General features: G+C 47.0%; 1 protein-coding gene across 1 annotated transcript; it reads left to right on the plus strand.

Annotated features, from left to right (window-relative positions):
* The first annotated feature begins 817 nt into the window (after positions 1 to 817).
* Positions 818 to 11758, plus strand: gpm6aa (glycoprotein M6Aa). Its single transcript, XM_068740198.1, has 7 exons — positions 818 to 854; positions 9189 to 9381; positions 9461 to 9617; positions 9721 to 9874; positions 10207 to 10283; positions 10676 to 10741; positions 11606 to 11758. Exons 1-7 carry the CDS (start codon positions 818 to 820, stop codon positions 11756 to 11758), a joined length of 837 nt encoding a protein of 278 aa, XP_068596299.1.
* The last annotated feature ends 694 nt before the right edge of the window (positions 11759 to 12452 follow it).

Raw genomic sequence — 12452 nt, forward strand, 5'->3', positions numbered from 1 at the left:
GCCACGAGACCCTCTACATGTAAAATCAGCAAATGTGGGCAACCCTTACGCAGCGTCTGCCCCCCCCCCCCCTCCTTTGTGTTGGATAATTTAATCTGTTTGACTAATAAAATTAGGAGAATCTTTTCAAAATCAGATGCCCCCCACCACCACCACCCCAACACCCCCACCCTCATTTAAGGAGAGGCTGAGTTAATGCAGCAGTCACTGCCACGATTGGGGGGGGGGGCAACAGGCTTAACCATTCTGTCTGAAAGTCAGGGGTGTTTCGGGTGGGCGGGGGTAGTAACGGTCACCCAGACTCCTCGTTTTAATCCTCCGTCTATTTTTCCGATCACGAATTCAGGGAATCCTTGGAAAAGTGTTGGCCATTCCTCATTTTCCACACGACCACCACTTCAAATGCATACCCCCCCCCCCCCCCATCGCTCGGAACACATGTGTTTTCCTGCTAAACATAGAGACTACCTCTGACCCCCCCCTCCCACACACACACACACACTCCCCGCCTCCTCCTTCTCCACAGAGGACCAACTAGACTTTAAGCACTTGCCACAGCAGCTCACAATGGACAGCGCCACAAAGACACAGTGATCCCTCGCATTGCCCAGACGCTTGACAGGAACCACTGCTGACAGGCAATCTCAGCCTTCAGTAGGGACTTCAAGAGAAAGACGGAGAGACACTGAGACAGGAGCCAAAGACAGCGGCATTGTGGACTACTCCTTAAATAAAATCAGGGCTTAATCTGCTATCTAAACCGATTTTTTATTTATTTTTTGCATTTATTTTGCTGCTTTAAAACAGAATCAGAACAATGGAGGAGGACCTGGATGAGGGGCAGACCCAGAAAGGTACGAAAGTCTTCCTTTGCATGCATGGCCAGATTTATCTGACATGGGTGTTTTGTCAAGTCTGTCAGCGGTACCTCTGGACAAATGTTAGTTTTCCTTTCTGAACCGGGGCGCAGCTGTTTGTGGTCATTTATTTGTCCATCAAGTGTCCGCTGAAGAGTGCCCATCTGTATGTGCAGTTTGGGGAGTCGGAAGGGTGTGAACTGCCGTCTTTGTTTGCTGGATAAAGCTCTCACGCTTGTCATGACGACTGACAGGGGAAGATGAAGCGTGAAGAACCAAACCGGGCTTCGACATACATTAATCCAGCAGCTTGATGTGCTCTGTGTGTTTTCCAGGTACCAGCCGTGTATCTCGCAGAAAGGCAGTAGAACTGCTATTTATACTTCATGCACACACCCCACTAGCGCCATCATTTCTCCGCATGAATGATTCAGTGAAGCCACAAAAGCAAGCGAGGGAGAGTACATTTTAGCTCGCTCGTCGACCGCAGCCTGTCAAATCGAGATTTTAAGGGATTCTGAAATGATGCGTGAGCAGAGACAGACGGGATGCTGTTGGCAGAACCCACCATTGTCTCTGCACCCCCCCCCATCTCACACCCTCTCGTCTTTCCCTTCCCTTCGTGTGTCAGGCATGGCTTGGTATGATTTGCCCCTCCGTGCCTCCCCTTCCCCGCAGGCTGGCACTCCTTTACAGGCAACACACACACACACACGCGCAAGCTGAAACGGTTGCCATGGCACTGGCCGAGTGTAGTCGTTATCCGTTCTCTCTGCACCCAGTCCTGCTGATGACATTTCAAGGAACACAGAAGTAGTTCGCCCTACCATGAGATTATGGGATGGGAAAACACGGGCAACGATGACGATGCATTCAGATAACGGAGTCGTAGAAGGCATCGATTGACAGGTCGTAAGAAACGAGAGTGATTTGGGACAAATCTGAAGCAGAGAGATGATCACTCGACTCTGTTTCTTTTCCTGTCTTTTATTTCCTGTTCATTAAACTGATTGACAGAATTGCTGTGAGAATTTGCACCAGCCTTGCAGGTTTTGGTCCGATACCTCCTGGTCGCCATTGCTAGGTGTGTACTCAGGCGTTCACGTTCTCAGCGCCGTCAGACTCGGCCACGAACGCGGACGCTCATTCCCCTAGAAGATGCAGCCGTGCAAGTTGTGCTCGCATTTCTGTAATCATACAATTTTGGGCAAGCTTACGTAAAAAGGTTAGAAATCATTCATGTGTAACGGCAAACTATACCACGAGCTTTAGGAGCAAAAACAAGTCTGATGTGGAAATCTGTATTTTTCCTTCAGAATACAGAAGTAATCATAAACTATGAGGGTCCACATTTATTCTGTCTGCAGTCCGAATTGATTAACACGAGCGCGTCTTTTTTGTTTTGTTTGCCGATGACGTAATTGTTTTTCCATCATGTGATAAACTTCCTTGGTTTGAAAGACGCCTTTGAGTTTAGACTCGGGCAGGAAGGAACGATGCAGGATGAGATGCAAGATGCAGTAAAAGAAAAATCTATGAAGAGAAATGTTATCTTCTTCTAAATGGCGTTTTAAATTTGGGGTTTATACAGTAAGCATTAAAACCACGTAACAAAACTCTGTTTTTACCTCTGTGGCCACCAGGGCTGACTGAAGAAGATGATGTATTATCCTATAAAACATTTATATCTGACCTCGTTCTTCTCGCGGTAAACATAACACTATTAACTAAACATTGTTTTCTGTTCTGGGATTAAAATTATTTGCTTCCGTCATAACCTTTCACAAGTTTATTCTTTGACAATGGATGGAATCTGGTTATGATTTTAAACATTTGGCTTTTATGAGGACGGATCCAGAAACTGGAGCTGAACCAGAATGATTTAAGCAAGCCTTTGTAGTTTTAGGATTTATTACTCCTACAGTTTTGGGATTGTAATTTATGTGGGTACCATAATCATGTGCTGCTAAACACATGTACTTGCTGTTGTTGCACATTAAGTCGTTTTGTGACAAGGAAGGTTCAAAACTTTTGCTGCGCAATAATTAGTTTGATTTTGTCAAAACACTTCCAAGCGTCACTCTTCTGTACGCATTTGCGTAGAAAATGTTAAATGTGATAAAGAGCAGATGCAGCATTTTTAGTCTTTTGGACGCTTGCAGATGTAAATAGAAAGAAATGGCATCACCATGGCCAGTCAAATAAAAATTGTGTGATCAAAATGATGTACAAAGGACACAAAACAGTCATTATCCTGAAAGCAAACAGTGTTTTAAAAACTACACAAACGCAAGATGTATGACAATTCAATAGAAAGCAGAAGATTTGACCCAAATGAACTGCAATATTATATTACACTTTGACTACGAGAGACTTGGAGGCATCAACGGGTTCATGTGCAGTGCGCTGAAGCCCGTCTGTCTTCCCCATCCGAAGCTGCAAATCTCAGATTATGAGTCAGCTGCACCCGGTGGGCACTGTGCACTTCAGATGCCGGCCAAACGTGGCGCTGCCGACATTAGCCAACGCCCAACGATCAAGAGAGCAGGTTTCACCGATGTAAATGCTGCACATAATGTGCATCAGTAATGTTTAATACCTCATAAAGCTAATCTACAGACGAGAAGAGATGAAGATGCGCACATTTCAGCGCTTCCTGTTGCCCGGAATCCTCCCTGCACGACGTCGCTTGTCCTCCTGTTTGAACAGGTAGATCCGGCTCCTGGCTTGGCAGCCATTCCCGTTATTTCTGTCCAACGGCAGGAGGCTGAGCTGAAGACAGCAGACGTGCTACGCAATAACAGGACTTCGGGTGTTTGAGTGAGGTCATGCGACAAGTCGCAACGAATCGACGCGGACGCAGGAAGATATTTTTACTTCATTATTCATTTGCACGTCTTTGACACAATTCATTGACATCCATCTTGCTTTTCAATTGAATGTTTGTCTCTCATGATGGTCTGGATGCATTTTCCAAAGCTGCACCACTTAACTGACACAATAGCTTCAGCCCTCCCAACAGGACGATCTGCTAAAAAAAATTTTTTTTACAGGAGTGACAAACCTTTTAGATGCAGGACAACAAATGTTCGAAAACATAATGAGGCAGTTTGTGGACATTCCAGAAGAGCCTCAGAGCCTCAGTTGGTTGTGAAGTCAGTGGCATCTTCTAATCATTACCTGCTGTTGCAGCTTTTCAAAATAATGGCCTTGGCATGCATTAAAACTAAAACTACAATGTGCACCATTGTGTTTAGAGAGTGTCAGGACAGTTAGACGGGTTTTCTTGTTTGGGCTCATTTCAAAAGAGTCTTTTTTTTAATATATATATTTTAACTAAATGGGATATTTCAGAAAATACATTTCGAGCACAAGGAGCAGGGACTGAAATCACGACGCCTCTTGGTGCTTGCAGCCAATAATGTTTGCCGTCCCATTTAAAATGTTTCTGTCCAGCCTCACACACCGCCTGTTTCCACATTTGCCCCTTCGGCTCCCGGAATGAACTCAAGAAACCAACCAACTTAAGAAATCACTCTGTCGTGATCTTTCTCCTCCATCTCCGAGTGAGAAAGTAAGAGTGGAAATGGGTGGGCGAGCTTTTGGACCTGGCCTGCAACGTCTCTTTTTCACCCGGGGGGGGGGGGTATCTGCGTAATGTGTCTCATGCACTATTGTCCCACTGAATTTGTTGACATACAGTAAGTGGGTCACGGCTCTGAAGTACCCAGTCTATTCTCAGATTTTGCACTGCGGTTGACATGGCAACCATACTGGTTGATTAAACATGCGCGGAGGAGATGGGGGGGGGGGGTTGAAAAAAACCTGCTCGCTCCAGGGGGGGGCTGCACATTAAATATAGGAACGCAACAAGACCATCCCCCCACCGAGGCTCGCTGCCGCCCCACCCCCACACAGACGTCCTCTGGTAACAAGGAACTAATAACTGTTAGCTGCATGCACAGAAATGGACTGTGATTGGATGTCTCGCAGTGTAAGTGGAGTCAGCGTGCAGAAAATACTAAATTTGATTATTCTCTATTCTCCGTCACCCCCCGGGATTTACTCGATTTCGTCCTCTAACGCAGCATCTTATTAATTCTCTCTGTAGATATATGCAAAAGCTGAAGCCTTATATTTATTTCTGCCGAACAAAAAAAAGAAACACACTTCAGAAAAATAAGGCGATTTAATATCAGTATGATCCTAAATACACGAGGAAAGAGTCGATTAGAATGTAGATACCTGACCGCACAGTTCTGTGTGTACAAGTGTGAATATGTCGAGTGGAATTTGCTGATCCTGATGGAATCAACAATTAAATACATTTGAATGCAGCCCGAACGAAACATGTGGCCTGCATATGTCTTTGTCAAATGTTTACATATGTCAAGTGATTGTTATTTCACTTTTGTGGTATTGAATATTGGGCGCCCGCCGGCACACACCAAGACTTTCTGTTAGCAGGCAAAAAAAAAGAATAAAAACAGGAAACAATACAAATCCAGGCATAAACCTATTGAACTGAAGTAAAGAGATGAAAATACAGGGAAATACTAAACTAAATAAATCCATCTGCCTGATGTCACGTTTGTTTGAAGGACCTCATTTAAGTATTTAAGAACCACTTCCCTCGTGTGTGTGTGTCCTTTTGCCTGTCGGGTATGATACTGACAGATGGAGGCGAAGTGGGAGGTGGGCGGGGCCTTGGGAGGAGGTCATCCTTTCTCTTTGTGTAAGGGAGACGCCTTCTGTTGACAGCAGCGTTTGGGGTCATGTGAGCTTTTATTTTGGTGGGTTTGGAGGACAGAAAATAGACTTGAAGTTTAAAAAACACTCATTGGGTTGTCGGAATATTTGTCATCCCTAATTGTATTGATCTATTTCAATCAGATTACAGATTAGGTGCAACAGAGTCAGAGCGATCCAAACACTCAGCGCTCCTCATCTGGCGAGTAATCTTTTTATTTTCATTGCAGGTAGCGTCGGGCTAAGGAGAGAGCATGAATAATGAATGTGAGAGACTTAGCGCTCTGCTACACTGCGCTGCGTCTAAATTATGGATCGAGCATCCAGCCGCCTCCCTCCGAGTCGTTTCGCTTGCCGTCACTCGCCATTTTTCACCGCCTCCATCTGCAAGTCGCTTCAGATCAACGCCGACTTTAAAGAAGAAAAGAAGTAGACGATGCGCCGCTGTGAGGGGAGGTTCCGTTTGATGCCGGGAAGTAAATTAGAGATAATCAAACACTGGATCAGTCAGAGAGCAAACACAGAATCTGAAGTTTTAATGTCGGCCTTGGAATTCAGAGAGGATCATCATGAGGGCTCGGCTAAACGTCTCGCTGGCGCTAGCGTCAAGTCATTGATCTATTCCGACATCATTTTGACCTGCCTTTGAAATTCAGCTTCAGAATCATATATGATGATACGCCGACTTGTGGGGGGAAGAATTCCCAGTCATTCCCACCCCGTGACCCAAATGTCTGTTCCGGTCTATGTAACAGGAGTGAGGCGGAGCGATCACCGGCGCAAAGCGAGCGGTTGAACTGCAGCCAGGAGGGATGCTCTGGGTCCGAGCTGGGAATGCAGCAAGAACCAAGCAGACATTTAAAAACCCTCAAGGAACTCATGACAGATGAGACAGGAAAGAGTTCAAGGAAGAATCCAACAACAACTTAAACCCACAGCATGTAAAAACTAATGATTGATATTCATTTCCGTGGTTGGCCCGGACTAATGGAATAGGAATATCACATCATCGTTTGAGAAAGGAAGAAAACACAACCCCCGTAACCATGGCGATTTAATGTCAAACAGTTCCCAATTCCTATGCAATCGGGCTGTTTGATTCTCCTTTCAAGCAACTTGATAAAACGAGCCCAAAGGAGCTGACAAACGTATCAGCGCCAACTGGTGGCGGGGTGTGTTATAAGCCGTCTAGAGCCGGTGGCTGCTGTTGTGCATCAGAGAAAAGTCAAACGCATTCAAAATGAACAAAAACGAGCTTCTGGTTCAAGCCGGCTTCTTCCGTGTGCAGAACTGTAAATAATACAGAGGCGATAAACCTCGGAGGGCTCGAGGATGCGATGTCAATAATTTATGCCATTGCTCATCCGTCTTCATGTGAAGCCTCGAACATCTACAGCGAAAATAATGTCTCAAAGGTGCATTACAAACTACAATGCCACCATTAAAATGGCTTTCCCCCCCGTGTGGGCAAAAACCGCACCCACGTCGGATAACTTCAACAAACCCACAGTAGCAAAAAATATCAAAAATAATGTTCATTGGCTCCAGCAGGGAGCCTCACATAAACATGAAACCAGGGCAAAAATCAAAATGATCATTGAGAGTATATAATTATCTCGTCACTTGTCTGTTTTGCTGCGTATTTAATGACAGCTGTTTGAACAGTCGCTCTGGCTTTAACAGACTCACTGGAGCATGAAAAACGGAGACTCCGCTCCTCCTTCAGAAACTCAATACAACTGCTGCAACAATAAATCCAGCCTCCTCCCCGAAATTAAAAGTCAAGGTAGCGACGCTATTAGCTCGTTGCTGGCATTGGTCATTAGATTACAAAAAGCATATTTTCCTCCATCATGCCAAACATGGTCAAGCTTTTTGAGGAAAAGACAGGAGGCGGAGCGAGAAATGGCGGAGATGAAGACGCTGAGGTTCTCCTTGGGAGTGTCCAGGTTGGATAGGAATAGAAATGAGACAATAAGAGGGACAGTGAAGGTTGGACGTTTTGGAGACAAGGTCAGAGGTCAGACGTCGATGGTTTGGACATGTCCAGAGGAGAGACAGGGACTATATCGGTAGAAGGATGCTGAGGGTGGAACTGCCAGGGAACAGGACTAGAGGACGACCCAGGAGAAGATAGGTAGTGAGGGAGGACATGAGAGTGGCTGGTGTTGGGGAGGACGATGCAAAGGACAGGGTGAAGTGGAGAACGTTGGTTTGCTGTGACGACCCCTGGTGGGACAAGCCGAATGTACACTCTAGTAGTAGATGCCAAACATGGTCAAGCTGATATCTTGATGGGTGGGTCCAGTTGTAAGATTATCTGTGTGGGACGCAGACAGACAACCAAATCCAAATTCCTGCCGCTTCTATTTAAGGCATCCGGAAACCTCCGGGGGGGGGGGGGGACCTCCTGACATCTGTCCCTGTGAGAGCCGCAGAGACAGTAGGATCATTGAAAATGTGAAAATGAACCGTTTGGCACAACACAAATTCTTTTAAACCAGGGTTTTATTTATTTTCATTGGATAATCCACGAGGCAGCATAGCACCCTACCCCCCGCCCCCCCCCCCCCCCCCCCCCGCGGCAGATAGCGACTCCGAGCCTTCGAGGGCTGGACAGACTCTCGTGAATGAAGGTGTGAATTGGTGTAAAGCTGCACGAGTGTTTTAAAGATAGTCCTCTGAGCACCTGATATTCTAAAAGGCTCCAAAGGTGTGCCGTTTCCTACATTTGATATCTCCCGGGTAACGCTCACTCCCCCGCCAGCCGGGGGGGGTTGGAGAAAAACAGCAGAAGTGATGAAACAGGAAGGTTGTGTAACAGCAAACCGTTAGAAAGCACAGCAACCCCCCCCCCCCCCCCATCCAGCTGAGCCCAGGAATCTGAATCCTCCATCGGAGGCTCCAGACAGAAACATGGCGAACATGCGCCGGTAACCTCATCCCGGCCTGGTCGGATTCTAAAGTGTGAAAATGTAGCAGGAGAGCAGAATAAACGTTCGGGATTACATCAGCGTCGAGGCGAGCCCCACAAAGCTGACCAGCTACTTGGTATTCCACTCAGCTCCGGAGTGTTGAGGAGGAGGCGGAGGCGGAGGGGCTGCTGTTCCTGCTTTCTAACACAGGAGATGACAGCGAGATAATAATAGAAAAAAAAAAGAGAGATGGAGCTGGAAACACCCTCGATGAAAGACCGCGAAAGCTTTCATCTTCCCTCAGAGCGATGGTGAAGCCGCTCTGTCGTGGAGTCGAGGATAAGGATGTGAACGCAGATTAAATCAATCGGCCATGACGGCGACGCCACCAATGTATCCCTCCCGTGAACAAAGCATTATATTTGGGCGTATCGATTCCCGATTATCTGAGCGGTTCTTATAAACGTACTGCATCACCCTACGAAGGCTGATCGGGCTCCGGGCCTCCGGAGGAAATGAACCACGACTTCTGCTTGAGTTTACACGCCCAGGCTCGGAAGAATGAGGTTAAAGGTCAAGACCGCTAAATAAAAGCCCTGCGCCTTCTGCGGGGCTGAAAGGTTGCGGACATCGGACGTGACATCCTCTGATCTTTGCGTGTCCTCAGGATGCCTCGAGTGCTGCATCAAATGCCTGGGCGGGATTCCGTACCCGTCGCTCATAGCCACCATCTTGCTGTACGCGGGCGTGGCTCTGTTCTGCGGCTGCGGACACGAGGCCCTGTCCGGCACCGTCACCATCCTCCAGAACTACTTCGAGGTGGTGAGGAGCCCCGCGGACGCCCTGGACGTCTTCACCATGTGAGTAGACGCAGCCGCACACGGCCGTTTGGTCGTTAGAGATGAAGAACGACTTTTCTCTGACCCTCCATTGGCCCAGGATCGACATTATCAAGTACGTGATCTACGGCATCGCCTCGGCTTTCTTCGTGTACGGCATCCTGCTGATGGTGGAGGGCTTCTTCACCAGCGGCGCCATCAAAGACCTGTACGGAGACTTCAAGATCACCACCTGCGGACGCTGCGTCAGCGCTTGGGTGGGATGAACGCCGCCTCCTTTGAACATCTGGTCGTAGATACGATGGCGTTTGGTGTTGGGGTAGTTCGATTTGAGATTTTGCTCCTCTGCCGCTCCTGCAGTTCATCATGCTGACGTACGTCTTCATGCTGGCCTGGCTGGGAGTCACTGCGTTCACCTCCATACCCGTCTTTATATACTTCAACATCTGGAATATCTGCCAGAACGCCACCGTGCTGGAGGGGGCCACGCTCTGCCTGGACCCACGCCAGTACGGTAAGACAGCAACGCAGACCGCCGTTTCCCTTCCTGTTGCTATCCCGCTAACGTTAATGATCCAGAATGATAAAGGTCCATCACAGAAGTGTCTTTGTGCAACTCATTATTCTTAATTAATGTCACCACTTTCAGTCCGTTAACCCTCGGCAGTCACTTCCCCCGCCTCTGTGTCAACTACATTACCGGCCTATAATTTACCTGCGCGTCACATTTCGGCCATTAAATCGGCATTATTTTTTAATCGCTAAACAGTCGACGTTAACCTTGTTGTTCTTTGTCAACATTTTTTTTTTTAATACATGCTCCATAAATAAAGCCATTTATTTCAGGTATCGTGCCAATCGCTGATGCGAAGACGGTTTGCGCCGGATCGGAGAAATTCTACAAGATGTGCGAATCCAATGAGGTAAAGTGGAAGTAGCATCCCAGAATCAAACAAGCCGATGGCTGTAAATGATATAAATTAAATTATAGTCCTGTTTTTTTTTGCCAGCGCTGGTTTGTCTGACTCTTACGTAAAAGCAGCTTGGAGCAGAACAAGGCTTTTTAAGATAAATTAAAGGATTTAAATGAAACTTGGTGCAAAGATGAAGATTTTTAGATATTTGGGGTGCGTCTGGGTAAAGAAACAGATCCATGCATGTCTTGATAGAACTTGTCGAGTTAAAATGGGACTGCTGGGCATCCTTCTAGCTTCCAGTGAGTTCAGAAAGGACAACTCATAACATGTGATTATTGAGCGATTCTCAACATCACGAGTTTAATGTCGACGCCTTCACGTGCTTTTTTGTGCCACAGCTGGACATGACTTTCCACCTGTTCATCTGCGCCCTGGCTGGAGCAGGAGCCGCCGTCATCGCCATGGTGAGTTAGGGATGAATCCCGCACCTCTGTCCCTCTGATGGGATGGAAAATCAAAGCATGGCAATAGATTTAGATACCATGACGAGCAATGCCGGATTTCATGTTGTTACTAGGATACACTGGTAACAAAATAATCCGCAGCGGTGGGAGTAAACGAAGGAAATAAATCCAAGCGCGTTCTCTTCAGACTGCGAGGGAATATCTGTGGGCTGGGAGAGAAGGCATTTTGGCGCAGTGAAAATGACTGGGTTCGTCTCCCCTCCCTCTGTCGGAGGCGCTGGGCATGTCATGGTCGTTGTCATGGAAACAGCGAGAAGAAAGGCTCACAGATTGTTGCGAACATCACTCAGGAATTTGTGAGGAGCGATTGTCTGAGAAACAGAAAGTGTTTGCTTGTCAGAGACGATGCCGCGCATTTTCCCACATAGTCCCCCCCTCCCCCCCGCCCCCACCATCCAAGCAGATGGTGGAGATAATTCATCACAACAGAGACATTGATGCCGCACAATAATGAACCACCATCAAAAACAACCTTCAAAGCCATTTTTTAAAATGCAGACAGGCCCTGAGGACAGAACCGCGCAGACAAGCAGAGCAGCGTCGGTTGGTTTTAGCAAACCAGAAACAGGGAACTGGAATCACTGGCGAAAAGAAAGGCCGTTACTACTTCAGCCATTAAAGCACATTCATTATAACCTCAGCTGCCATGGCAACAAAGATCCAAAGGCACATTTAGCGCCATGCTGCCACCTGCTGGACTATTTGAGAAGTTAAATATTTTTATCTACCGGTAATTGGCTTCTCGTGCTTTTATTCTGCTTATACTGGCGTGATAGTACATCACCATTTTCCCCATCACAACAGATCCACTATCTGATGGTGCTGTCAGCCAACTGGGCCTACGTGAAAGACGCCTGCCGGATGCAGAAGTACGAGGACATCAAGTCGAAGGAGGAGCAGGAGCTTCACGACATCCACTCCACCCGCTCCAAGGAGCGCCTCAACGCCTACACATAAAGAGCAGCGCGAGGCCTGGCCCTGCCGCTCCGGCCTCTCTCCCTCTCTCTTTCTCTCCTGTCTTTCTCTCCGTCTCTCTCTACCATCCCCTCCCGAGGGGGGGCAGATGGCGCCGAGGGCCCTCGTCACACTGCTGATGTCACTGGTGCGTTGTATGACAATGTGGTCCGAGGAGGGGTGGGGGTCGTCACAAAAAAAAAAAATCCTTCTCGGTCGCAAACAGCATTTCAGATGAAAAAAAGCCCCTTTACCTCTCATGGATGGTGTTAAGATTCTAATTACGGCCGTTCTATCCTTGTTAATGCAAGTCGTTTAGTGTGGACAGCAGTTTTAGCCTAGTCTGTAGAATCAGAAGTAGCGGTAGTATTTTAGCGTTTTCACTTTGAATTTATTTCTGTCTTGTTTTGCTTGAATTTACATTTGATGCTTTGTGAAAAATGTTGCTCTCATTCATACATTTTTTTTTTTTTTTTTTTGGCCAATTTCTGAGGGGGTCAAAAGGGGCTTCAATGGGTTTTCAAGCACATCCCTCATATTGTGGAGATTTCATGTTTGACAGATCATCGCTTTTGAAGCTATTTCAACTTTTGTCATACAGGTGCTCCCCGGGATTTAAAGCCCGCTTTCACAGAAAAGTAACTTAGCCTCTTGTACAAGAGTGACAAAACGGAAATGATAAATGCCAAATCATTAC

Source organism: Brachionichthys hirsutus, chromosome 6, assembly GCF_040956055.1.
Source record: "Brachionichthys hirsutus isolate HB-005 chromosome 6, CSIRO-AGI_Bhir_v1, whole genome shotgun sequence".
Classification (NCBI taxonomy): Eukaryota; Metazoa; Chordata; class Actinopteri; order Lophiiformes; family Brachionichthyidae; genus Brachionichthys; species Brachionichthys hirsutus.

Excerpts from the sequence above, each read along its gene's own strand:
- gpm6aa (XM_068740198.1), top strand. The coding sequence starts at position 818 with ATGGAGGAGGACCTGGATGAGGGGCAGACCCAGAAAG. Across the intron at positions 9,382-9,460 it reads GCCCTGGACGTCTTCACCAT|GATCGACATTATCAAGTACG; the intron begins GTGAGTAGACGC and ends CCATTGGCCCAG. Across the intron at positions 10,742-11,605 it reads GAGCCGCCGTCATCGCCATG|ATCCACTATCTGATGGTGCT; the intron begins GTGAGTTAGGGA and ends CCATCACAACAG.